General features: G+C 41.6%; 1 protein-coding gene and 1 long non-coding RNA gene across 2 annotated transcripts; one reads left to right on the top strand and one right to left on the bottom strand.

Annotated features, from left to right (window-relative positions):
- Positions 1 to 118: 118 nt before the first annotated feature.
- Positions 119 to 27,286, bottom strand: LOC129518181 (uncharacterized). The gene is made up of 3 exons (XR_008666137.1): positions 27,167 to 27,286; positions 26,982 to 27,055; positions 119 to 228 (listed from the first exon to the last, which is right to left on the bottom strand). It is a non-coding gene; the product is annotated as an uncharacterized LOC129518181 (long non-coding RNA).
- On the top strand, positions 17,902 to 19,613 carry LOC129518180 (calcium-binding mitochondrial carrier protein SCaMC-3-like). The gene is given in 2 exon segments (XM_055338192.1): positions 17,902 to 18,051; positions 18,053 to 19,613. Coding segments are annotated over 2 exon segments (1,410 nt in total). The 3' UTR covers positions 19,313 to 19,613.
- Positions 27,287 to 27,365: the final 79 nt, after the last annotated feature.

Here is a 27,365-nt window from a genome sequence, read left to right as displayed (position 1 = left end):
GTTCTGATGAGAAAAATGCATTAAAATGAATATACTCATGAGGTGGCTTATAAGTTAAATGTATAGAAGTCAATAACCATTATCTATTTTAATAATTTCCTAGAAAAGCAATGGGGGAACTTTTTCCATTCATAAATAAAGGAACATATAGAGAATGACAACAAAAAGCTTTTAGCATCAAGCAATAATCAAAGAAGGATCTTCAAAGCATCCAGAGAAAAAGGACACCTACAAAAAAAAAAAAAAGATCAATCAGAGAACAGCAGACTTCTCAACAGCAATAATGGAAATCAGAAGACAATGTCATAATACCTTCTTAGGGTTTAGAGGGAAAAATATAATTTAGAATTGAGTACTCAGCAAACCTATCTTTCAAGAAGAATAAAAAAATAAAGGCATTTACACATTTACAGATAAATACAGTTTGAGACAGTTTACTGTGAAGAGATTTGCACTAAAGGATCTTCTAAATTATATATTTCAAGAAGATGGAAAATCATCCCAAAAAAGGAAGACTAAGGTATAAAAAGGAAGCTGAGCAAATAAAATAGTAAACAAGTATTCAAATGTAAACAAGCACTGTGTGCATAAAATAATATTATTAACGTCTATTCTTTCAGTATGTTAATAGCTTCCTTAGGAAAGAAAGCACTAAAATAGTGAACAACAATAACATGTAAATTGGGAGACAGTGTTTCATGACGTCCTTGTATTGTTTGGGTGGGAGATTACAATACTGTTTAACTGATTTTAGATTAAATACATATGGTAAAATTTTAAGACAAACCACTAAAAAATCTTTGGAAGGACCAATCAAGGAAAAAGAGAAAAGGCACAAATAAGTAATGTGAACAATGTAAAAGATATGGCAGAAATAAAAAAAAATAAGAGAATACAATTAATGTTATAACTTAGATGAATTGGACCAATTTCCAGGAAAGTTCATTTATTTATTGGATGAGCCCACTCTACCCTTAACCAGACAAATACAGTAAGTGACCAAAGATGCGAAAATCCTAAACAATTTATTAGCAAACCAAATCCAGGGTGAGTAAAATAAATAAATAAATAAATAAATAAATAAATAAATAAATAAATAAATAAATAAAATAAAAAAGATTTACTCAAACATGACAGTGTTGGGTCTAATTCCAGAAATGCAAGACCAGTTTATCATTAGAGAGTCCCATTAACAAAGTGTCCCCGTGACTCTGAGGGAGAAGCTCAGTCCTCTTTGTCAGCCCTAGGGAGAGGGGTAGCTGAGAAGGGGACAGGTTTCCTGGGGAGGGGGTCTCTGAAGAGGACAGGCTGGGGAGGGGCCTGGAGCCTGTGAAAACATATTATACACTGCTATAATAATATATACACATGGCAACTCTGAAGTAGAGGCACTAACCTCCTTTTGAAAATGTAAAAAGTAAGGCTAAATGAGGTTAGAAAACTTGACCAAGGTCACAATGCTACTAAGTAGTCGAGCAGCAATCCAAATAGAGGTTGATCTGGATCTATGGCTCACGTTCTCCACCACTATGCTGTTTTTCCTTTACTGTTGACTGTAGTAGACATTCAATAAATGGTGGCCATGTGCCAGGTACTTGACATATGTTCTAACAGCCACAAAAACTGTCCAAGGTAGGGGCACCTGGGTGGCTCAGTTGGTTAAGCATCTGACTCTATCTCAGGTCAGGTTTTGATATCAGGGTTATGAGTTCAAGGCCCGTGTTGGGCTCCCTGTTGGACATGGAGCCTACTTTAAAAAAAAAAAACTGTCCAAGGCATTAAACTCATTTTACTGATGAGAAAACTGATACTTGAGAGGATAAGTGTAAGGTCACACAATCAAGACGTGGGGGTTCCTGGCTTGGAAACTGGGCTTGCCAGACTCCACAGCCCACTTGTCCTAGATTGTTACAAGATGTGAATGAAACCCAAGTGGAGATGAATCTCAATGTTTGAAGTCAAGATAGGCAGGCCCTCTTCACTCCTTGAGAGATGAGGGTCTCTACATCACAGTTAGTGTCAGGAGTGAGAAAAACTCTCCACAGAGATCTCTCTACCCATAGAGCTGAGGGAGACCCTAATCTCCAGGAGAGTAAGAATGACTCCAAATCCAGGGAGGTCTAAAGGAAGCAGGTCACATCAGCAGTATGGTCTAGATATGGAAGCCAGGGACATTGGAAACTAGTATGGACAAGCTCATGGGAAGTCATGTCTAACCAACTTTACATTACTTTTCTGAAGAGTTTGAACACAGTATGTCAGGAGGGCCACAAACTCCTCATATCCGGGTTTTAGTGTTAGAGTATCTTAGATGATCTCATGGACAGGTGAACAGTAAGTGTAGTTAGGCAGGTTAGTGCATATCATGTTGCTTCCTATCTTTGAGCCTTTGCCCATGCTGTACCATTTGCCTGGACTGCCCTCCTCTCCTCTTGTTAGTCATCCAGTAGATTATTACTCATCTCTTTAAAGCTCAGTTCATATGCCATCCCTTCTAAGAAATCTTCCCTGGTCCCCTGACCTGGGTCCTATATTCCTCAGAGACTCTCACGTCTATTGTACCCACTATTACTGCACTGGCCACACTGAATTATGGTTCTGTGTCTGGGGACATATCCTGTTCATTTCTGGGTCCTCAGTGTAGAGCAGGAGACCTGACATGTAGTAGGTGGTCAGTTGATTTTGCTCAATTAGACTTATAACTAGTTGGATGGTTACATTGGTAGTGACTAATGAATTCATGTTGGCCTGGAGAGGGAAATCTCCAGTGGCATGCTACAGGGCCTTGTGTATACTGATAGCATTCTGATGAAATCAGTGGGTGACCAAACAAAACTAAGGGAGTATATTACATATTAGACAACAGAATTAGTATCCCAACAGTCATGGGCAAGTAGATACACTGGAGCCACATTGGTCCAAGGACCAACGAGTTTAGGGGAAAAGTCAGGACTGAAACCTCACAACCTATTGCAACCTTGACAATGGAAGAAAAGGAGTTTTGGAGCTGAAACTTAGCTCCCCATGTTGTCCAGCATTATAACAGTACTTACTATGTTCCAGGCTTTGTACCAGCCTCTGTACCACCACCACTTCCAGCCCAGTAACAGAAAAAGTCTAATGGGGGTGATTGGCTTGACCTGGGACCAAGAAACAGTTCCTCACAGAGCAGGGAGGGGGGATCAGACGGCTCAGTGAGAGCTGGGGTTTTGGTTTTCACCAAGTAATAGGCAGGCATGACAGTGCAGTGGTTTGAGGGCTGTTTGAGAAAGGGGTCCACCTTCAGGGCCCTCAGGGCAGAGAGCCAGTCATAGAGAACATGGGTCTTTGTCACCACCCTACCAACCAGGAGCTTGCTTCTCCAAAGAACCCAGGAGCTATCCTTACTGCTTCTTCACAAGCCTCACCCTTCCAAACAATGACATCCATGCTCCTTAGCATGGTATGAAAGGCCTTCATGTCTAGCCTCATTCTCAATGCATTTCCCAATCATCCACATTAATGATTTAATTAGTTAATTAATTCATTCTATTCCATAAATATTTATTGAATGTCTACTAAATATTACTATGCACTGTTCTTCTTGGCACTGGGGATACAGTTGTGAACAAAACAAAGTCCCTGCTTTGTGGAGCTTACAGTCTACTGGGAAACAACAAACACCAATCACAATAAATAAATACAAAATATATCAGGGAGTGATATCACTTCGTACAAAAACATAAGACATCAAGTAGGATAATGGGGTTAGAAAACACTGGTGAATGGGACTAGTTTGGTCAGGGAATGCTTCTCCAGGGAGGTGACATTTGAGCATACGGGAAGTGGGTGGGAAACTCATGAGATTATCTGGAAAGAAAGAGTGTTGCAGGCAGTGAGAACAGCAAGTACAAAAGCTCTGAAGGGGGAGGGCACCTGACATGTTTGAGGAATATCAAGGAAGCTGGGGTGGCTGGAAAAAAGTGAGAAATGGGAAGAGTAACAGGATAGGAGGTCAGAAAAAGCATGGGGACCAGACTGTGCAGGCTTTTGGGCCATGATGAGGGCTTTGACTTTTATTCCGGGGGAGCTGGGAGCCAGGGAGAATTTCGAGCAGAAAAGAGACATGAACTGATAGAGATTTTAAAAGGAATTTCAAAGAATTAGTAATACTAAGCAAAATAAAAAAAGATGATTACTAGGAAAACAAAAAGGCATACAACAAAGGATCTATAATTAGAGTGTAATGTGTGGTTTAGACATGAACAATAATTATAATGTCATACTTACGCAAACAATGATTATTGGTTGAACAAAATAGTATGAAATGTTTTTTTTAAATGAAAGATGCAACCACAAAGATGAGCAAGCAACAAGAGAGTATGAAGGATGACAAGGCAGATAGAAAGCGAAAAATATGCAGCTTGTAGACGTGAAAAATATACTTACTGAAATAAAAAACTCAGTAGTCAGATTAAGCAGACAGAGTTGACAGAGCTGAAGAGAGAATCTGTAAACTGAAAGATATATCTGAAGAAATTGCTTAGAATGAAATGTAGGAAGACAAGGAAATAGATAATATCAACAAGACATTATGAGATATGGAAGATACAATGAGGCTCAAAATATGACTAACTGGATTCTGAGAAAGAAAATATAGGAAGGATGGAAGAAAGGCAATATTTGAAAAGATAATGGCTGAGAATTTTCTAGAAATTATGAAAAACATGAATTCAAAAGCATGAAGCACATTTTTAAAGTAGAATAAAAAAGAAATACATGCTTAAACATGTTAGAATGAAACTGCATACCCCCTGCAGATCCCCCTCTGAGAGAGAGATAATTTCTTAAAAGTAGCTTAAGTATAAGAAAATAAAAACACCTACCAAAAATAGCCATTAGACAGCAGACTTCTAAATACCTATAACAAATTGGCTTTTAAGAATGAGGATAAAATAAATACATTTGCATATCACAACAACTGTGAGAATTTAACACCAAGAGACCTGTTCTAAAAGAACATCTAAACATTGTATTTATGATAAAAGAAAATGATCCCAGAATGATAGTCTGAGATGCAAGAATGTATGCATGTAAATCCAAAAAAAATACTGTCTATATAAAATAATACTAATGATGATGCAGAATCTGTGAGGTTAGAAAAAAAGGAACAAACTAACATACTCAAGACAATAGCATGTGGCAAAGAGAGGAATGATCAGAGATGAAGTTTCCTGCATTCTTCAAGAGGGAGGTTAAAATACAATTTCCTTTAGACCTTGTAAGTTATGCATGCATGGTAAAAGTTCAAGGATAACCACAGAAAGAATTTTTTCAAAAAAGAATGCGTAAATAAATTTCAAACAGTACAGAGGAAAAAAGTGAATAAGAAAGCAAATAAACAAAACTCCAAACTAAAAAACAGGCCAGAAAAAGAAAAATGAAGCATAGAAAAGGTGGTGGTAGGAAATAGAAATAAAAAAAGTATGATGGCAGAAACTAGCCCAAATATATCATAGAAAATGTAAACAGACTAAACTCACCCATTAAAAGGGATCATCAGATTAGATTTTTTTAAAAGGGTCCAGCTATATGTCATTTTTAAGAGATATTCAAGGATAAGGGTATGAGAATGTTGAAAAATGAAAGGATGGAAAATTCTTCATCACACAAATCCAAATAAGAAGAAAAGCTTGTGTTGTAAGATTAGATAGACTTCAAAAATGTGTTATTGAGAATAGAGAGGGTCATTACATATTTACCAGGAACGTATAACAATTCTTCATTTGAATATTCCTAATAAAATATTCTCAAAATATATAAAAATTGTTAAAAAGAACTCTAAGGAGAAACAGACAAATCCACCACCATAGTTGAAAATTAGCACACCTATTACAATTATTGGCATAGCACAACCAAAAAATCAGTGTAGAAAATTTGAATAATACAATTAACAAACTTGATACTAAACATAGGTGGAACTCTGTGTTCAACAATTAGAGAACACACATCTTATAAAGCACATAGGAAACATTCAAAAATATTTATCATGTACTTAGCCACAATACAAGTCTCATAAATTTTAGAGTCGCTACCACACAGACTGCATACTCAGACAATTCAATTATGATAGATTTCAATCACAGAGAGATACATTAAAAATTGCCCACACATCTAGAAATTTAGAAACACACACCTCTATATAACTCACCAAAGAAGTAACCATGGTGGAAATGCTGAAGTACTCGGAACTGAACAATAATGAAATGGGACATGTTTGAATGTGTAGAAAAGTAGTATCTGGAATCTACATCCTTAAATGCACACACCATGAAACAAGAGAGGCTGAAAAATAATGAGCTCCATGTCCAACATAAGCAATTAGAAAAAGAACAACAGAATAAATCCAAAAAATGTGGACGGAAGTAGGTCAAAAAAGATGAGAGCAGAAATTAAAGAAATAGAAAACAAAGACACAATAGAGAGGAGTAACAGGGCCAAAAGTTGGTTCTTTGAAAAGACTAATAAAATGGACAACCCTCTGGTGAGATTGATCAAGAAAAAAAGTGAGAAGGCACAAATAACCAATATCAGCAATGAAAAAGGAGACATAGTTACAGATTACACACAGCAGAGGACTTTAAAAGGGCGGCCTTTATGCCAAAAACTCTGAAAGTGCAGATAAAATGGACCAATTCCTAGAAATTGCTAACTTATCAAAATTGACTCAAGAAGAAAAAACAAATCCTGACTAGCCCTCTGGCTACTAAAGGAATTAAAGAAGTAGGTAAAACTCTTCCTAGCCTAAAACAAACACAAGAACAAAAAACAGGAGGCTGAATTTTCCAGTCGATGTGTGGATCACGGGTAGGTGAAAAGGTATTGGATCCCCTCAGCCCTGGAGGCATCCACGTAGGACGTAGGACGTAAGGCAGTGGAGAACCTAGGCAGGTCAATTCTCTCTATGGGCAGCCTCCTGTGGAGATCTTTACAGGGTGGCCCTTTGTGAGACAAGGCCTGACAAACCCCTCTACAGTTCCCGTAGGTAGTGAGCACGAATGAGTATCATCCAGCACTCAGCTACTGCTTTGTGGTAAATGTGCTAAGCAGAGTCAAGGAGGAGCTCTATCACTTGGACAGCCTCTTCAGTAGCCAGCTTCTGTAGTCTTCTGATCACTGAGGACAAGAGGGGCTGTGGAGCTGCTGGAGGAGTCTGTGTCCCAGTTGCCAAGAAACACCACACACAGCCCAAGTTGTGACTGGCTGGTGCAGGGCTGGGTGCAGGGAGGCCAAGCAGGGGTTGCTGGAGGGTGTAGCTCCAGGTGGTAGCCCTGAAACTCTGTCTTCACGAATACCAGACACTTCTATCCGTTTGTAGCTGATGAGCCCTTTTAATGGTGTCCAAGCTAGCTGCAGGGTGATGGTTCTAACAGTGATGCATGTTCTGCAAATAAGAGCTTCATCATTATTTCAAAATAATTAGGATGAAAGAGTTCACTTGGATTCGAAATCTAATAACACTGTCTCAAGAAATTTTAACAATACACTTGGTCAGTGAAACAAAAAGGGCTGATACCATTTCAACTGTTAAACATTTTTTAACAGGTTTTAAAATTGGCTTTAAATACTTTATTGCTTAATTGTACAAAGGAAGATTTTTGTTGAGGATTCAAATCTCTGTTAAGGATTTGAAGAACACATCATTAAAAAGTCTTGATTGGGATTTGTGTGTAGTCACTTCAAGCATAAAACCTGACATAAAAATAAGCATGTTATGGAAGCAGATGTCAAGTTTCTCATTTAAATTTTTGGAAAGATTTTATTTAGAAGTTTAATATTAAGTCAATGTTAAAAAGCAAAACACCAGGGCAAGATGGTTTTACAGGAGAATGCTACCAAACAAGCCATTCCAAAGTCATTTAGCATCTTCCAGAATATTGAAAAAAGGGAACACTAACTCATTCTATGATACCAGCAGAACTTGAGGCCAAAAGCAAATTACGATAGCATGAGAAAGGAAAATTAAAGACAGATTTTACTCATTGACACAAATACAAAAACCCTAAACAAATATTAACAAACTAAATCTGGTACTCTATAAAAAGGAAAAGATCATGACCAGGTTGTGTTTACACCAGAAATGCAAAAGTAGTCTTCCAGGAGGAAAATCCATAAACATCATTTACCACATTATTACATTCCTGGGGGGGGAACCCCATGATCATCCTAAGAAATAGAAAAGGTAACTGACAAAAAAAAATTCAACACCCTTTTGTGATTTAAAAACAAAAATAGAAACTTCTTAGCATAGTGACAGGTGGGCACTTGCTTGAATCTGATAAAACCCAGAGAAATCCACAGCAAATATCATTCTTAATAGGGAAAAAAGTTAGTGGTGTTTCCTTGAAAATACCCAACAAGAGATGGATGACCACTACTGTCTTTTCTCTTGAACACTGTACTGTTCATTATCATGGTCCTGTCCATCTCAGTAGCACAAGAAGAATAAATTAAGGGCATAAAGAATGGAAAGGAAAAAACAAAATGGTCATTATTTATAGCTGATATTGTTGTCAACATAGAAAACACAAAAGAATATACAGACAGAAGAAACAAGGGCTCCTCGAGAAATGGTCAATTCTAGGGATGGAGCAGGAAAATAAGATGAGTAGGGAGGATCTTGTAGTGCCAAAGCAAGGAAGACAGTGCTAAAAAACAAAAGATGGAAACATGTCAAAGGGACACTGTAGCCAACCTTGAAAGAGCCCCCAGTGGCCAAAGTTAGAACAATTTGAGCAACAAGACAAATGACAAAGGATTGGACTTATAAGTTAAATTCTTAAATAAATATGCAAGCGTTCATACGGATACGAACAGGCAACTGGGTACAAAAGCAAATGGGAAGGTAAATAAACAAATGAGAAGGAATAAATAGTTTTTACAGAAGAATTCCAAATACTACATGTAAATGCACCCCCTTTCAGAGGTGGGGCTTAAATCCTCTCCCTCTCCTTGAAGGTAGGCTAGATTCTTCTAAAGAACAGAAAATATAAAGGGAAAAATAACAACTTCACAGCGGAGAAACTTGGTGAACACTGCTTTAACCGGTGATTAAGGCCAACATTGGTGATGTCATAGGGATATCACATACCTCTGATATAATGTGATGAAAAGGCCACTTCAACTCTATGGTATTCTTTCCAAAAACAACCCCAGTCTAATTATGAGGAAAACTTCAGACTCCAAACTGAGGGGCATTCTACAGTACGCTTCAAAACTGTCAAGGGCATGAAAAGCATGGAAAGACTAAGAAACTGTCATAGACCAGAGGACAACAGAGGTGACAACTAAATGCAATGTGGTGTTTTGAACTGGATCCTAGAACAGAAAAAAAGACATTAGTGGGAAAACTGATAAATCCATATAAAGTCTGAAGTTTAGTTAATCATAATATACCAATATGGCTTTCTTAGTTTTGACAAATATACCATGGTGAGGAATACACAGGAGCTCTCTGTACTATCTCTTTACTTACTTTTCTGCTGTAAAATTAGTTAAAAATAAAAAGTTTGATTAAAAAGTTAAAGGTTAGCAAGGTGAATGGTTGTAATATTAATATAAAAATCAACTTCATTTCTAATACACCTGCAAATGAGATAAAACATGTTAAGTAACAAGATCTCCTTTATAGTAACAACAAAACCATAGATACCAGGGAATAAGCCTAACACAAGATATGCAAGTCCTTATGTAGAGAATTAGAAAACTATACCAAGAGACATTCAAGAATTTATTTAAAATGAAAGGTATATCATGTTCATAGCTAGGAAGACTCAGCATCATAAACATATCAATTCTCTTCAAACTGATCTAGATTCATTGCAATTCCAATATTCTTGTAGGACATGACAAGATGATTGTAAAATGCGTTTGGAATAACAAAGGGCCAGGAACATATGATATTCCTGAAGAAGAATAAGATGGGAAGACTTTGCTGTACTAAATGTCGAGATCCTTTATGAAACCAAAGTAATTAAGGTAGTGTAATTAAGATAGTGTGATACTGGTTCAGGAAACAAAAAGTTGGCCAATAGCAGAGATCTCAGAAATGGAACAATATAGATATGGGACTTTGGTGTATGACAGAGATGGCACTTCAGATCATTAGGTTATCAGTGTGGAAAGTAATGAAACTGGCTCCCTTGGGGCACCTAGGTGACTCATTTGGTTAAGTGTCTGCCTTCAACCCAGGTCATGATCTTGGGATCCTGGGATCAGGCCCCTTGTCAGGCTCCCTGCTCAGTGGGGAGTCTACCTCTACCTCTCCCTCTACCCCGCCCCCCTGCTCGTGTTCTCTCTCTCTCTCAAATAAATAAAATAAAATCTTTTAAATTTTTTATTTATTTTTTATTTTTTTTAAGATTTTATTTATTTATTTATTTATTTATTTATTTATTTATTTATTCATTCATTCATTCATTCATTCATTCATCGAGACACAGAGAGAGAGAGGCAGAGACATAGGCAGAGGGAGAAGCAGGCTCCATGCAGAGAGCCCGATGTGGGGCTTGATCCTGAAATTCCAGGATCATGCCCTAAGCCAAAGGCAGATGCTCAACTGCTGAGCCACCCAGGCTTTCCAAATGAAATGAAATCTTAAAAAAAAAAGAAACTGGCTCCCTACCTTATATCTTTATACCACACAAAAATCAATTCCATTTGGATTAAGGACTTAAATAGGGAAAAAATGCTTTTAAACTTTTATTTGAAGAAAATAAAGAATGTCTTTATGATCATAGGTTAGGTAGGACAACACAAAAAAGTGTGCTGGCTATACAGAAAAGATTGAATTTTTCAACTCAACTAAAAATAGGAATTTCTGCTCATGCAAAGACACCATAAAGGAAAAAAAAAGCCACAAACTGAGAAAAGATATTCAACACATTTAATTGGCAAATGATGAGTATCCAAATGATCGACTCCTACAAACCAATAAAAATGATAAAAATCCCAATTTTAAAAATAGGCAAAAGACATTAGCAGTCACTTCACAAAATAAGAAACATGAATGGCCAATAAACATGAAAAAATCTTCAACCACATTAGTGATTGGAAAAATGCTAATTAAGTCCACATCGAGATCTCATTTTACACTCACTATAATGACAGAAATTAAAAAGTGGGACAATATCAAGTAGTAATTAGGGTGTGGACCAATGGGATCTCTTATAAATTGCTGAAAGGTATATAAATTGGCAGTCTTCAGATAGGAATACATTTTGGCATAATACTGTCAAGCTGAATGTTTACATTGCTACTAACTTAATTCTATTCCTAAGTGTATACATTAGAAAGATGGGTGTGCATGTGTATGTAGTAGGAGACATGTAGGAGACAACGCACAAGAATATTCATAGTAGCACTCTTCCTAAGAGCAAAAAGCTGGAAACAATCCAAATGTCTATCATCAGATAAACAGATGAATAATTTGTTTTATGGTCACCCAATGAAATATTATACAGCACTGAGAATGAATAAGCTAGAGTGACACGCAAAAACACAGGTGAATCTTTGAAACAATAACGAGTGAAAGAAGTCACAGAAGAGTGCATACAATATGATGCTATTTTACAAAGCCAAATAAATAATGTATTCATTAAACATTTCCACAAATATGAAAAAAATGTATCAAAAAGAGCAAGGGGACGTTAAACATAAGACTTAAGAGAATGGGACTTTATGGTGGGGGATAGGGGAAACTAGACAGAAAATGACATAGGGATAGACACTATCATTAATGTTGCTTTTGGGTGGGGTTGTGACTTCTTCAATTTTCGTCATATTATTTCTTTATAACTCATGTATATAATTTTTTATTATATATCTAATATATTTTTCATGAACAGAGAATAGAAGAGTAGGAGGAAGTGAGGAATGACAGCTCTTTTGGAGAGTTTTGCTGTTAGGGGAATAGGGAAAGTTAGTTGCATGGGGATGTATGATGAATACGGTTTTAAATGTTTTTAAAGATGGCAGCAATAGGATATTGATGGAATAACAGAATAAGAGCTTTGGTGAACTGGCTTTCCCTTTAACACAATAAAAATATGGGCAAACCAAGTAAAATCAACGATCTCAAAACCTGCAATTAATGAAAGACACAGAATGACTTGGAAATCATCTAAGAGAAACTACAGAATCTTGGTATGACAATGGGTTCTGTGATATTTTAACTTGTAGCTAATTCCATCCTCCTTCCCTCTCTAGCTCAGTAGTTTATAGTAGGCAAAGGCTGACTATATTGCAGACAGCAGAGAGGCCTGACTGCTTTGGCCAGGAATTTTTTTTAAAAGATTTTATTTATTTATTCATGAGAGACACACAGAGATAGGCAGAGACACAGGCAGAGGGAGAAGCAGGCTCCATGCAGGAAGTCCGATGTGGGTGGGACTCAATCCGGGGACTCCAGGATCATGACCAGAGCCAAAGGTAGATCATCAACCACGGAGCCACCCAGGTGTCTCTTTGGCTAGGAATTTAAAAGGAAATCCCAGAGAATGAGACAACCATAAGAAACTTTGAAAAGCTCTGATACAGGGATCCCTGGGTGGCGCAGCGGTTTGGCGCCTGCCTTTGGCCCAGGGCGCGATCCTGGAGACCCGGGATGGAATCCCACGTCGGGCTCCCAGTGCATGGAGCCTGCTTCTCCCTCTGCCGGTGTCTCTGCCTCTCTCTCTCTCTCTCTCTCTCTCTCTCTCTCTGACTATCATAAAAAAAAAAAAAAAGCTCTGATACATTCCCAGGTATCTAAAGGGCTGTGCACATATTCAAAGCTATGCACATGCCCAAAAAAGAGCTGGAAAAGGAAAGGCCCCAAGTCACTCACTTCTGGCTGACTGTAAGAGTATGAAAGTTAAGGCTGCCTTTTAAACTGGCTAAAGTGGGATCCCTGGGTGGCGCAGCGGTTTGGCGCCTGCCTTTGGCCTAGGGCACGATCCTGGAGATCCGGGATCGCATCCCACGTCAGGCTCCCGGTGCATGGAGCCTGCTTCTCCCTCTGCCTGTGTCTCTGCCTCTATCTCTCTCTGTGACTATCATAAGTAAATAAAAATTAAAAAAAATAAACTGGCTAAAGTTTGAAGGCATGCTTTCTTGCACAGATCCCCTTGGCAAAGGGTGGAAGACATGTGGACAAGACATTTTTTTAAAGATTTTTAAAATTTATGTATTCATTCATGAAAGACAGAGAGAGAGAGAGAGAGAGAGAGAGAGGCAGGCAGAAACACAGGCAAAGGGAGAAGCAGGCTCCATGCTGGGAGCCTGACATGGGACTCGATCTCGTCTTCAGGATCACGCCCTGGACCAAAGGCAGGTGCCAAACCACTGAGCCATCCCGGGATCCCCGTGGACAAGACATTTAAAGGAAATCCAACCAATCACTGGCTGACCACCAAAGTATACTTACACAGGTGTGACCTCCTAGCAATCCAGGCTTAAAAATAAAAACAAGAAGTTTTAAAAAATAAGCTAGCAGAGAACTCAGACCACGTAGTGCAAGGAATATAGAATCCACTGAATTAGTTGAGAAAAGTAACTGAACAACTAAACAGCAATAAGGAAAATAACAAGGATAACCACACATACATACACACACATTCACATATTCCCAGAAAAACAAACCTTGAGGGTAGAAGAGGTTTATACCAGAGTTGTTAGAATAGAGTATCTAAAATGCCCAGTTTTGGGGGCACCTGGCTGGCTCAGTTGGAAGAGCAAGCGACTCTTGATCTCGGGGTCATGTGTTCAAGCCCCATGTTGCGTGTAAAGATTACCTAAACAAATAAAAGCTTTTTTAAAATGCTCAGTTTTTGACAAAAAATGATGAGATATGCAAAGAAATAGCAAAATATGTTACACGTACACATAAAAAAAGCAGCCAAAAGAACTTTTCCCTGAGGGAGTCCATGTTTGGAACTTAATAGACAAAGACTTTAAATTATTACTATATTTTCAAAGAAATAAAAGAAAATATATCTATAAGAATTAAGGAAAAGTTTGAGAACAATGTCTCACCAAAGAGAGAATATCAATGAAGACACAGAAATCACAAAAAGAATCAAATAGAAAATCTAGGGTTGGAAAGTATAATAACTGAGCAGCCTGGGTGGCTCAGCAGTTTAGCGCTGCCTTCAGCCCGGGGCATGATCCTGGAGACTCAGGATTGAGTCCCACGTCAGGCTTCCAGCATGGAGCCTGCTTCTCCCTCTGCCTGTGTCTCTGCCTCTCTCTCTGTTTCTTGAATAAATAAATAAAATCTTTAAAAAAAAGTATAACCAACATATGCATAATGGGAGTACCAAAAGAGCAAGAGGAACAGAAAGGGCCAAAACATTGCCAAATTGATGAAAAACATTAATCTAGGGGCACCTAGGTGGCTCAGTGGTTGAGCATCTGCCTTTGGCTCAGGTCATCATCCCGGGGTCCTGGGATTGAGTTCCACATTGGACTCCCTGCAGGGAGGCTGTTTCTCCCTCTGCCTGTGTCTCTGCCTCTCTGTGTCTTTCATGAATAAATAAAATATTTTAAAAAAAACAAAAATATTGGGATCCCTGGGTGGCGCAGTGGTTTGGCGCCTGCCTTTGGCCCAGGGCGCGATCCTGGAGACCCGGGATCGAATCCCACATCGGGCTCCCGGTGCATGGAGCCTGCTTCTCCCTCTGCCTATGTCTCTGCCTCTCTCTCTCTCTCTCTGTGTGACTATCATAAATAAAAAAAATTAAAAAAAAACAAAAATATTAATCTGTACACGTAAGAAGTAAATGCAAGTAGAATACGCTCAAAGAGATCCACAACTAGACACATCATAGTGCAACTGATGAAAGCAAAGACAAAAAGAAAATCTTGACTACAGCAAGAGAAAAATGACGTATCACATATAGGGGACCCTCAATAAGATTAACAGCTGACTTCTCATCAGAAACCATGGAGATCAGAAGATAGTGTGATGGCATCTTCAAAATATTTACAGAAAAAGACTATCAATTCAGAATCTCTGTATCTAGCCAAACTGGTTCTTCAAACATAAAAGATAAACAAAAACTGAAATAATTTGTTGCTAGCAGACTTATCCTACAAGAAACACTACTTTTAGGCTTAAATTAAGGGACACTAAATGGTAACTTGAAATAGGTATTATGAAAGAAAGTATTTTTGTTTTTAACTCTTATTTTCCTATCTGTTTTAAAATACAACTGTATAAAGCAATAATAATAAAACTGTGTTGATGGGCTTATAAGGTAAGAAGGAATTCATATGATAATAACACTACAAAGAAGGAAAGAGGGAACAGAGGAATATTAGAACAAAGTTACTTTTGAAATCAGAATTAATTTGAAATAGATTGTTTCCAGTTAAGATCTTTTTTTTTTTAAGATTTTACTTATTTATTTATGAGGGACACAGAGATAGAGAGAGAGGCAGAGACACAGGCAGAATGAGAAGCAGGCTCCATGCAGGAAGCCTGACGTAGGACTTGATCCCAGGTCTCCAGGATCACACCCTGGGCTGAAGGCGGCACTAAACCGCTGAGCCACCGGGGCTGCCCAAATATCCAGTTAAGATCTTAATTGTAATTCCCAGGGCAACCATTAAAAATCTAAAAAAATATAATTAACAAGAAAATTTAAAAGTTAAGGTAAAAAATACTTAACACAAAAGAAGAAAGGAACTGAAGAACAAAGGAACAGAAAAGACAAATGACAAACAAAGCATATATTAATTCTTCACAAACTCTACCAAAAATAGAGGAAGAAACACTTCTCAACTCATTCTATGCAGCCAGTATTACCCTGATACTAAAACCAAAGACATCACAAGAAAACTATAGACCTATATACTATATGAATGTAGATGTAAAAATCCTCAACAAAATACTAGCAAACGAAGTCCAGCAGTGCATAGAAAGTATCATGTAGGGGATGCCCAGGTGGTGCAGCAGTTTAGCGCCTGCCTTTGGCCCAGGGCGTGATCCCGGAGTTCCGGGATCAAGTCCCACATCAGGCTCCCTGCATGGAGCCTGCTTCTCCCACTGCCTGTCTCTCTTTCTCTCTTTCTCTCTCTGTCTTTCATGAATAAATAAATAAAATCTTTTTTAAAAAGTATTATGTAACACGACCAAGGGTGATTTATTTAAGGAATGCAACATTGGTTTGTCATATGAAAACTAACCAATGTAATATACTATATTAATAAAGTATAAATAACAGATGATCATCTCAATAGACACAGAAAAAGTATTTTAAAAAACCCAACATCCATTCATAGCAAAAAGACAACAGAAAACTAGGAGGTGAAGGAAACTTCCTCAACTTGATAAAGGATATCTATATAACACCTACAACTAACATCACACTTAATGGAGAAAGACTCAATACCTTCTAAGATCAGAAGCAAGATAAGAATGTGCACTCTTATCACTTCTAGGCATCACTGTACTAGATAGATCTAGTCAGGGCAATTAATCAAGAAAAAGAAAAGGTATCCAGATTAAGAAAAGTAAAACTGTATTTGCAGATGACATGATCTTATATATAGAAAACCCTAAAGAATCTACTAAAAAACTATTTGAACTAATAAGTTTAGCAATGTGACAGGACCTAAGATCAAGAAACAAAAATCAAATATATTTTTATGAACTAGCAATGAACACTCTGGAAGTGAAATTAGGAAAATAATTCCATTTATAATAGTAGCAAAAAGAATAAAACACCTAGGAATAAATTTAACAAAAGAAGTGCAAGATGTGTACACTAAAAACTACAAAAACACTTCTGAAAAAAATTATTTAGATCATGTTCATGGATTGAAAGGCTTAATATTGTCAAAGGCAATACTTCCCTTTTTAAAAATGTTTATTTATGGGATCCCTGGGTGGCACAGCAGTTTGGCGCCTGCCTTTGGCTCAGGGCGCGATCCTGGAGACCTGGGATCGAGTCCCACGTCAGGCTCCCAGTGCATGGAGCCTGCTTCTCCCTCTGCCTATGTCTCTGCCTCTTCTCTCTGTGTGTGTGCATGACTATCATAAATAAATTTTAAAAAATAAAAAAAAATTTATTTATTTATTCAGGAGAGACACACAGAGAGAGGTAGAGTCACAGGCAGAGGTTAGAAGCAGGCTGCATGCAGGGAGCCCGATGTGGGACTTGATCACAGAACTCCAGGATCACGCCCTGAGCTGAAGGCAGATGCTCAACTACTGAGCCACCCAGGTGTCCCAAAGGCAATACTTCCTTTTTTTTTTAATACTTCCTAAATGGATATATAGATTTAATATAATCCCTATAAAAATCCCAGCTGTTTTTCTGCAGGAATTGACAAGCTGATCCTAAAATTCACAGGGAAATGCAAGGGACTTAGAATAGTCAAAACAGTCTTCAAAAGAAAAAGTTAGAGGACTCCCATTTCCTGATTTCAAAAGTTATGACATAGCTATAGTAATCAAGACAGTATGGTCCGGCATAGTGACAGACCTACAGATCAATGGAGTAGAACTGAGAATCCAGAAAATTAACCTTTACATTTAAGATTTATGGTCAGTTGACCTTTGACAAGGGTTTCCAAGACAATTCAAAAGGGGTAAAAATACTCTTTTCAACAAAAGGTACTGGGACAACCAGACGCCCATATGCAGAAAAATGAAATGTGGACCTCTGCCTCACACCATACACAAAAATGAACTCCAAACGGATCATTGATCTAAATATAAGAGCTAAAACCGAGTGCCGGAGCCAGGCGGGCAGCGCCGAGGCTGCGGTGGCGGTGGCCGCGGAGCTGGCCCCGCGGGGCCCCGGGGGGTAGGGGGAGCCGCGAAGCCCCCACCGAGGCCGCCGCCGCCGGGCCTCCCCTCCCCCCCGGGCGGGCGCCATGCGGGGGGGCCCGGGCGACGCGGAGCGGCGGCAGCGCTGGGGTCGCCTCTTCGAGGAGCTGGACAGTAACAAGGATGGCCGCGTGGACGTGCGCGAGTTGCGCCAGGGACTGGCCCGGCTGGCCGGGGGCGACCCGGACCGCGACACCCAACAGCCAGGGCATCTCCTCCGAGGGCGACGCTGACCCAGGTGGTGGGCTCGACCTGGAGGAGTTTAGCCGCTACCTGCAGGAGCGGGAACAGCGCCTGCTGCTTCTGTTCCACAGTCTGGACCGGAATCAGGATGGTCATATCGATGTGTCTGAGATCCAGCAGAGTTTCCGAGCTCTAGGCATTTCCATCTCACTGGAGCAAGCAGAGAAAATTCTGCACAGCATGGACCGTGACGGCACGATGACCATAGACTGGCAGGAATGGCGTGACCACTTCCTGTTGCATTCACTGGAGAATGTGGAGGATGTAGTCTATTTCTGGAAGCATTCTACGGTCTTGGACATTGGTGAATGCCTGACTGTCCCTGATGAGTTTTCGGAGCAGGAGAAGCTAACTGGCATGTGGTGGAAGCAGCTGGTGGCGGGCGCAGTGGCAGGTGCTGTGTCGCCGACGGGCACAGCCCCTCTGGACCGCCTCAAGGTGTTCATGCAGGTCCATGCATCCAAGACCAACAAGCTAAACATCCTGGGAGGCCTAAAGAGCATGATCCGAGAGGGGGGCATGCGCTCCCTGTGGCGTGGCAATGGGATTAACGTGCTCAAGATTGCACCTGAGTCGGCTATCAAGTTCATGGCCTATGAGCAGATCAAACGGGCCATTCGGGGGCAGCAGGAGACCCTGCACGTGCAGGAGCGCTTTGTGGCTGGCTCCCTAGCTGGTGCCACGGCCCAAACCATCATTTACCCCATGGAGGTGCTGAAGACGCGGTTGACCCTGCGCCAGACCGGCCAGTACAAGGGGCTGCTGGACTGTGCGTGGCAGATCCTGGAGCGGGAGGGGCCCCGCGCCTTCTACCGAGGCTACCTGCCCAACGTGCTGGGCATCATCCCCTACGCGGGCATCGACCTGGCCGTCTATGAGACCCTGAAGAACCGGTGGCTCCAGCAGTACAGCCGCGACTCGGCCAACCCAGGCATCCTCGTGCTCCTGGCCTGCGGCACCATCTCCAGCACCTGTGGCCAGATAGCCAGTTACCCCCTGGCCCTGGTCCGGACCCGCATGCAGGCCCAAGCCTCCATCGAGGGCGCCCCCCAGCTCTCCATGTTGGGTCTGCTCCGTCACATCCTGTCCCAGGAGGGCGTGTGGGGCCTCTACCGGGGCATTGCCCCCAACTTCATGAAAGTTATCCCGGCTGTGAGCATCTCCTATGTGGTCTACGAGAACATGAAGCAGGCCCTGGGGGTCACGTCCAGGTGAGGGACCCAGAGCCTGACCCACCCCAGTTCCCTCACCCCAATCATGACATCCCCCACACCTTGGCCACTGGAGACTGATGGCCCAGCCAATGGACCCCAGGGCCCCCGCACACCAAATCACAGGATCCCCACACTTTATTCACTGGGTCCTGCACCCCCACATCACAACGACTGGCCCCCCACATGCGGGGTCCTGGACCTCCGTGACTTAACCACGGGATCCCCCACAACCCAACTAATGGATCCTGATAACCCAACCACAGGAGTACCCATCACCGTGAGTACCCATCACCATGCCTAAACACTCAGGCCCCAGATCCAGCACTGGGTCCTAGATCCCCAAAACCACTGGCGGATCCCAGATCCTCATGCTTCCTCCAGCCCTGGATCTCTAAGCTCGGCCACTGGATTCTGGATATCAAGAAGCCTCAGCCACCGGATCCTGACAATGCAATGCCTAGATCCCGGGGCCCCAGCCACTGGATCCCAGCTCCCCTCACCCCAACCACTGGATTCCTGAATTCCTTTACCTTGACACTGAGTCCTGGATCCCTCTGCTTTGACTACTGGATTCCCTACATTTCAACCACTACACCCTCAAACCCCAACCACCGGATCTCGGATTCCCAAGCCCTGACCAGCCGGACCCTGGCTCCTAAAATCACAATATGAGAGCCCAACAGAGGAGTGAGTGGGTCCTGGCGACTGTGGCTGTTGGACCCCAGATCCTTCCACCGCAGGCACTGGATGCTGAAACCTCACCCATAGGAGGTAGACCCCCACCCTTCCAAGCACTGGATCCCAGCCCCTTAACCCCTGGATTCTGATCGGAATCCTCCCAGGCACTGGATCCTGAATGCCTCAGACTCCAAGTCTAGATAGATCCCAATAGGCCAATCACAGCATCCTGGGTCCCCCGTGCCCCTGCCCCAGATGCACCCTAGAGCCCAGGGCCCAAGGAGCCTGTGGGAAGGAAGCCTAGGTCCTGGCCTCCTGCTTCCAGAAAACCCGTGGGACTTGTCCAAAGTCCTGACGCAGCTAGAAGCCGGCAGCTGGGGAAGGAGATGCCCCTCCCATGCCCTAGACAGAGGCTGGACACCCCTTCACCTGCCCAGTGTGGACACGCCTCTGGCCCTATGGGCAAACTGCCCCTCCCCCCACAATGCTCTGTGGTATCTTCCATTCCCTTCCCACCTTCAGGCTGATGATAACCTCCAGTCACGCTTTTTGTGGGGCTGGCAAGGGGGCAGCCTGAAGCCGGGGGCACATTAAGGGGACTCCCCTAAACACACCCCAGCCAGAAGCAAGTCTACACAGCTCTTCCCTGGAGCCCAGCATCCAATTATGCAAAACAAACAAACCAAATCCCCCGGACTCACTCCAGGTCTATTTTTCTACCAGAGAGCATCAGACATTCCTCCCCCGCAGATAACCCAAGCCCCCCAGCCCCCCCGACTCCCCTGTACATTCTGCACTTTATAGTTGGATTCTGAGCTTAGCATCATTGGGGGACCCCTCCCTTTACTCCTCCCAAGTCCTTGGGGAACCCCATTAAAGAACTGCAAAAGAGGAACTGGGTTGTTTGGGGGGGCTGGAGGACCCCCCCATGGCTTCCACCTCCCCTCACCGCCCTCCCCACCCCCCGCTCCACCGTGTCCCATCTCCCGCCTGCGTGTGTTATTTCAAAGGAAAAGAACAAAAGGAATACACTTTCTAAGCTCTTAAAAAAAAAAAAAAGAGCTAAAACCATACAATTCCTAGAAGAAAAAGCAGGAAGAAACCTTGGTGACCTTGGGTCAGGGAGTGCTTTCTTGGGCTATGATGTAAAATACTCAAACGACAAAAAATTGACAAATTGGACTTTCCTCAAATTAAAAACTTTTGTGCATCAAAGGACACCATCAAGAAAGTCAAAAGATAACTCACGGAATAGGAGAAAATATATGTAACTCTCATATCTGACAAGAGACCTGTGTCCAGAACATATAAAGAACACTTACAACTCAACAATAGGACAATCTAATTTTAAAAGGGCTAATGATTTGAATAGACATTTCTCCAAAGAAAATACTCAAATAGTCAATAAACACATGAAAAGATGTTCAACATTATTAGTTATTAGGGAAGTGCAAATCAAAAACAATGAAGTACCCCTTCATACTCGCTAGGATGGCTATAATGAAAAAGACAGACGGTAAAAAGTGTTGGTGAGGATATGAATAAATTGGAACCCTCATACATTGCTGATGGGAATTCAAAATGGTGCAGGCACTTCTGCAAACAGTTCCCCAAAAAGTTAAACATAGATTTACCATAGGACCAAGCAATTCCACTTCCTAGGTGTCCACCAAAGGGAAAAGAAAACACACGTCCACAAAAAAAAAAGACTTGTGCAGAAATGTTCAGAGCAATATTATTCGTAATGCCAAACATGGAAACAACTGAAATGTCCATCAGCTGATAAATGGATAGGATAAACAAAATGCAACATATCCATATAATGGAATATTATTTGGCAGTAAAAAGGAACACTACATCAATAACATGGATGAACCTCAAAAACATTATGCTGAGAGAAGTCAGTCATAAAGACCAATATATTATATGATCTCATTTATATAAAATGTCTAGACTATGGGATGCGTGGGTGGCTCAGAGGTTGAGCATCTGCCTTCGGCCCAGGGCATGGTCTTGGAGTCCCGGGATCAAGTTCCGCGTCAGGCTCCCTGCATGGAGCCTTCTTTTCCCTACGCCTGTGTCTCTGCCTCTCTCTCTCTGTGTCTCTCATGAATAAATAAATAAAATCTTTTAAAAATAAAAATAAAACGTCTAGACTAGACAAATCAATAGATAGGGACAGAAAGAAGATTAGTGGTTATGCGGGGATCAGAGGAATGTGGTGTGTCTGCTAATGAGTAGGAAGCTTCTCTTTGGGGTGCATAAAATGTTCTAAAATTAATTGTAGTGATGGGTGCAGCAATTCTGCGAATATACAAAGAACACTGAACAGTATCCTTTAAAAGGGCGAATTTTGTGATATTAAATATATCTCAATAAGGCTGTATAACAAAAAGATGGGAACAAGAGCAGAATGTCTGTGTGCTAATGGGAACGATCTCATAGAGAGGGGGAAATTGATGAAGCAATGTCTTCAAGTAGGTATAAGAGGGTGGAATCTAGTGCCAAAGTAGAGGGACTGGATTTTTGTGACAGCAGGGCCAATTTATCCGTAATAACAGAGAAGAAGGCAGAATCTGTGAATACAGATGCTGTTTGGTGGTGAGATGTGATGATGGGAATCTATGCAGGTTTTCTTCTGATGGTTTTAATCCCTCAGTCAAGTAGGCAGCTTGAGCAAAGGATGGAAGAAGCGGTAGCAGGAGATTTGAAGACAAAGAAGATAACAAAATAGTCAACCAGGAAGGTAGGAGAGCGAATAGCCAGGGAAGAGCAGTGGAGCCGGCAGAGAGTTGGATTTAACCAGGACTGGGGTTCTGCCCTATAGATGGGCTGAGGTACAGAGGGCCAAGGAAGTAAGGATGTATGCAAGGGAATAATTGCCATGATGGACCTTGGAATCGAGGCTAGCTAAAGGAAGGACACATGAACAGGGAGGAAGTAAAGGGTAGTGAAAATGTTCCATCTTGGTGGTGTTGAGGGATCATTGGAGTTGAGGGGTCAGAGTACAGAGTACACTAGAGGATAAGAAGCACTGGCTGGATGACAGGATGCCTGAAGCAGAGTATGGAGGCGATGCAGTCATAGGTACTGATAAGAGGGGTTAAGACTGTTGTAGAGGGTGGCTGTGGGAGGATCGAAAGGCAAAAGCGTTAAAGGAAAGCAGATCACAGAACTGAGAAAGAGGAACATTGGAAGGATCATCTATGAGGATATTAAACTACCCGAGAAGTGGGACTGGGGTAGTGTTCAAAAGTGTCAGTGAGCTGACAGCTAAATTCTAGGAATTAAGTATGACTGGGGCAGGTATGTGTGTATGTCTGTACCTGACTATAACACAGATGGGTGGGTAATGGTATAGTGTGATGATCTGAGATTTAAAACAAGGTGGTTGTGGGACGCCTGGGTGGCTCAGTCGGTTGAGTGTCTGCCTCGCAATTTTGGCTCAGGTCATGACCTCAGGGTCAGATACAGTCCCATGTTGGGCTCCACCCTGGGTGTGGAGCTTGCTTAGAGTTCTCGCTCTCTCTCTTTCTCTCTGCCCCTCCCCCACTCCCTCTCTCTCTCTCAAAAAAAAAAAAAACCCAAACAAGGTGGTTGATATTTACATAATCTTAAAGTATCCCCCACAAATTACTTATTACAAAGGAAAAAAGAGGGGGATCCCTGGGTGGCTCAGCGGTTTGGCATCGGTTTGGCATCTGCCTTCGGCCCAGGGCGTGGTCTCGGGGTCCCGGGATCGAGTTCCGTGTCAGGCTCCCTGCATGGAGCCTGCTTCTCCCCCTGCCTGTGTCTCTGCCTCTCTCTCTGTCTCTGATGAATAAAAAAATAAAAAATATTTTAAAAAAGCAAAGGAATAAATAAAAAATAAAAAAGCAAAGGATAAAAGAGTAACCATACTGGAGAAACCTGGCAGACATCACCTTAATAAATAAATAGTCAAAGTGAATAAAACTAGTATCAAGACAAACTGATATCGTGTGCTTTTTGATATAAAGCACTGAAGACACATCTCTTCTGTGGTATTCTTGCCAAAATCACATAACTTAACTATAATCACAAAGAAACATCAGACAAACCCAAATTCTGTAAAATAGTTGGGCAGAATGCTTCAAAAGTATCAAAGTAAAAAAAAAAGGTATCAAAGTCATGAGAGACAAAGATAGACTAAAGAACTGTCCCAGATTGGAAGAGCCTAAGGAGACATGACAACTAAATGCACTGTGGAATCCTGAATTAGATCCTAGAAGAGAAAAATTATATTTGTGGGATAACTGATGAAATCTGAATAAGTTCTATACTTTCATTAATAGTATTTTATCAAGATAAACTCTCTAATTTTGAGAATTGAACAAGAGTTGAATAACTTATTAACACTTAAAGAATCTGAGTGAAGGGAGATATGAGAATTCTTTGTCTTATTTCTACAACTTTTTAAATCTGAAATTACTTTAAAACAATTTTTTAAATTCTTTTTTATTTTTTTAATTTTATTTATTTATTTATTTATTTATTTATTTATTTATTTATTTATTTATTTATGATAGACAGAGAGAGAGAGAGAGAGAGGCAGAGACACAGGAGGAGGGAGAAGCAGGCTCCATGCCGGGAGCCTGACGTGGAACTCGATCCCGGGACTCCAGGATCACGCCCTGTGCCAAAGGCAGGCGTCAAACCGCTGAGCCACCCAGGGATCCCCCCGCTTTTTTTAAATTCTAAAAGGAAAGTTGTTTGAGGAGGGAAGAGAGAAAGTGTCTGGGAAGGTGAATTAGACTGAGGACACCTACCTTCACCTCTTGGCCTCCTGGCAAGAGGGATATGAGGGGGCTCCTGGTGAGCAGCATGCTCAGGGGAAAGCCAATTTCTATTCGAGCAATGGTTCTCAGCAGGGGCATGGACAGTCAAGGAATGTTTGGGGGCATTTTTGATTATCACAGTAATTGGAGATCACTAGTGACATTTAGTGGCCATGGACCAGGAGTGCTCAGTATCCCACAGTGCACAAGACAGCACCACACAGCAAAAAATTGTACTGCATCCCATACAACTTTAGAATGTCCCACCAGACAATAATCTCAGTGAAAAACCTGTTCATTTCACTCATTTATTCATTCAACAAACATCTATCGAGAGTGCCTATTATAGGCTAAGCACTGTTTTTAGGTAATAGGGGTACATCAAGCACAGAAAAGACAAAAATCTCTGCCCTTCTGGAGCTTACAGTCCAGTAGGAGAGTCAAACAATAAACAGCAAACACAGTGAAGGTGTTGATGATACATTATTGAAGAGGGTGAGGAGTAGTATGGAAAAAATAGGTTGGGGTATATCTTAGGGGAGAGTGGTAATTTTAAACAGTATGGTCAGGGTAGGCCTCATTGAGAAAGTGACATCTTAATAGAGACTTGAAGGAAGTGAGGTCATGAGCCTTGTACATATTTGGGGGAAAAGCATTCTAGGTCCAGGGGATGGCCCAGTACAAACACCTGAGGTGGAAGTGTGCCTACAATGTTCAAGTATCATAAAGGAGGCTAGTATGGGTAGAATAGAGGGAACAAATGGGGAGAATGGTAGGAGAGAAGGTCAGAGAAGTTATGGAGGCCGGATCATGGATTTTAATATGTACTGACTTTTCCAGAAATTCAACAAATTGAAGGAGGATTGCACTTTGTTTAAAACTTTATGAAGAATTATTCATGACATGGAAAATCACATCATCATGGTTTCTAAGTCAGCAATCAACACATATGTGTCACATTCCCAGATACAAGTATCATTACATGCAAGACCATTCATTATGTCTTCTAGTAAAATTATATTTTAGTCTTTACATATTGAAATACATACTGTTTTATTAGAAATTACTCTTCCCTTGCTTCCTTCTTATATTACAATTAGGACATTACATTTGTTGGGGAGGGATTATGTGTGTAGGCAGATTCTGTTCTCTATGCACTTCATTTCAGAATAGTGAAAGAATTTCAAAATATAAATTATAAAAATGGAATGTTGGGTCCAATAGGTATGAGAACCATTAAGGCATGACAAGACAACAAAGAAATTGTTCAGAAGCCAGAGTGAGGATGAAGATTTCGCTGACGCCTGACGGTGAGTTCCAGAAGGCCTGGTTAAAGAATTTCAGGATGGAGACAGAAAAGAGGGAATTCAGGGCTGTGTGGAGATGTAACTAGGAGAATCCTGGTCTTCTGGTGGTGAAAAAAATTATAAAGGATAAAGGGCCTGGTTCACTTTTTCATCTAAGTTGCTTCCCACTCTGGAGGTTTCTGCCTGTTTAACACAGTAAGGTGAGGAACAAAGAAGGTTCTCTCTACAGTGAGGCCAGAAGCAGACCAAGGCCAGGCTCCATTCCACACCCCCCCACACACACACACCACAGAACAGTCTAGAGACCCAGGCTAAGCTCTAAGGCCTAACTCATTGCTATAAACAATGCACCTCTAATCTGCTTAGAAATGGGAAAGAGACAGAAAGATGAAAAACAGGAACAGAAAAAAGAAGCATTCAGAAAGAAGAATCAATGAGAGTGGGTCAGAGACAGGGAGAATACAAAGCCAAAGACCAAGAGAGGTTTTTTTTCAGTCACGACAGTCATGATTTATTGAAAATGTTCTAGGGGCCCGGCAGAGGGCAAAGTGATGCACATATATTCTCTCAGGTGGAGATTATTAGACTCCCATTTGACAGATGAAGAAACTGAGGCCCATACAGGTGATGCAGATGGCTCAAGGTCTCATGGCTTGTTTTAATTGGCAGGGTCAGGGTTCAGCCTTCTAGGTCTGAGCTGTCTAGTATGTCTCAGAGAAGGAAACAGGGAGAAATACAGAGACACACAGAAAGATGGAGAGGGAGAGGAGCGGCAGAGAGATGGAGACTTACAGGCATGCAGATGATCACGTGAGCTGCAGACCTGCACAGAACCCTTTCCCAAGAGACAGGGGTGGGCATGGGTAATGAGCTCCGCGGGGGTACTCACCTGGTTGTTGTCTGGGGCTGCAGGGGCACTCGCCATCCCTTTGCTACCCGCACGATCCTCCGATACCCGCTGACCTAGGGTTAAGAGGCCGCCCAGGTAAAAGCTCGCCCAGGCCCCACATCTCATGCGATCCAGCCCGGCCTCTTTCCCTCACGTCCCCAACCCCCATCTTTATAGCGTCTCACCAGACACCTCCTGCCCTCCGCGCCACCGCTGCTGAGGGGGAGCAGATTCAAGGGGCCAGCGGCTGGATCTAGTGAATACCCTGGACGCGTCCCTCCAGCGGGCTGGAGAGCTAGCGCGGGTAGCAGGCCTCCACAGCCACTGACCGCTCTCGGGCTCCCATTGGAGGAGTGCCCTCCTGCCTTCTCTGGGATTGGCTGG

This window comes from Nyctereutes procyonoides, unplaced genomic scaffold, assembly GCF_905146905.1.
Source record: "Nyctereutes procyonoides isolate TBG_1078 unplaced genomic scaffold, NYPRO_anot_genome, whole genome shotgun sequence".
Lineage (NCBI taxonomy): Eukaryota > Metazoa > Chordata > Mammalia > Carnivora > Canidae > Nyctereutes > Nyctereutes procyonoides.
This window is presented reverse-complemented; position numbering and strand designations above follow the sequence as displayed.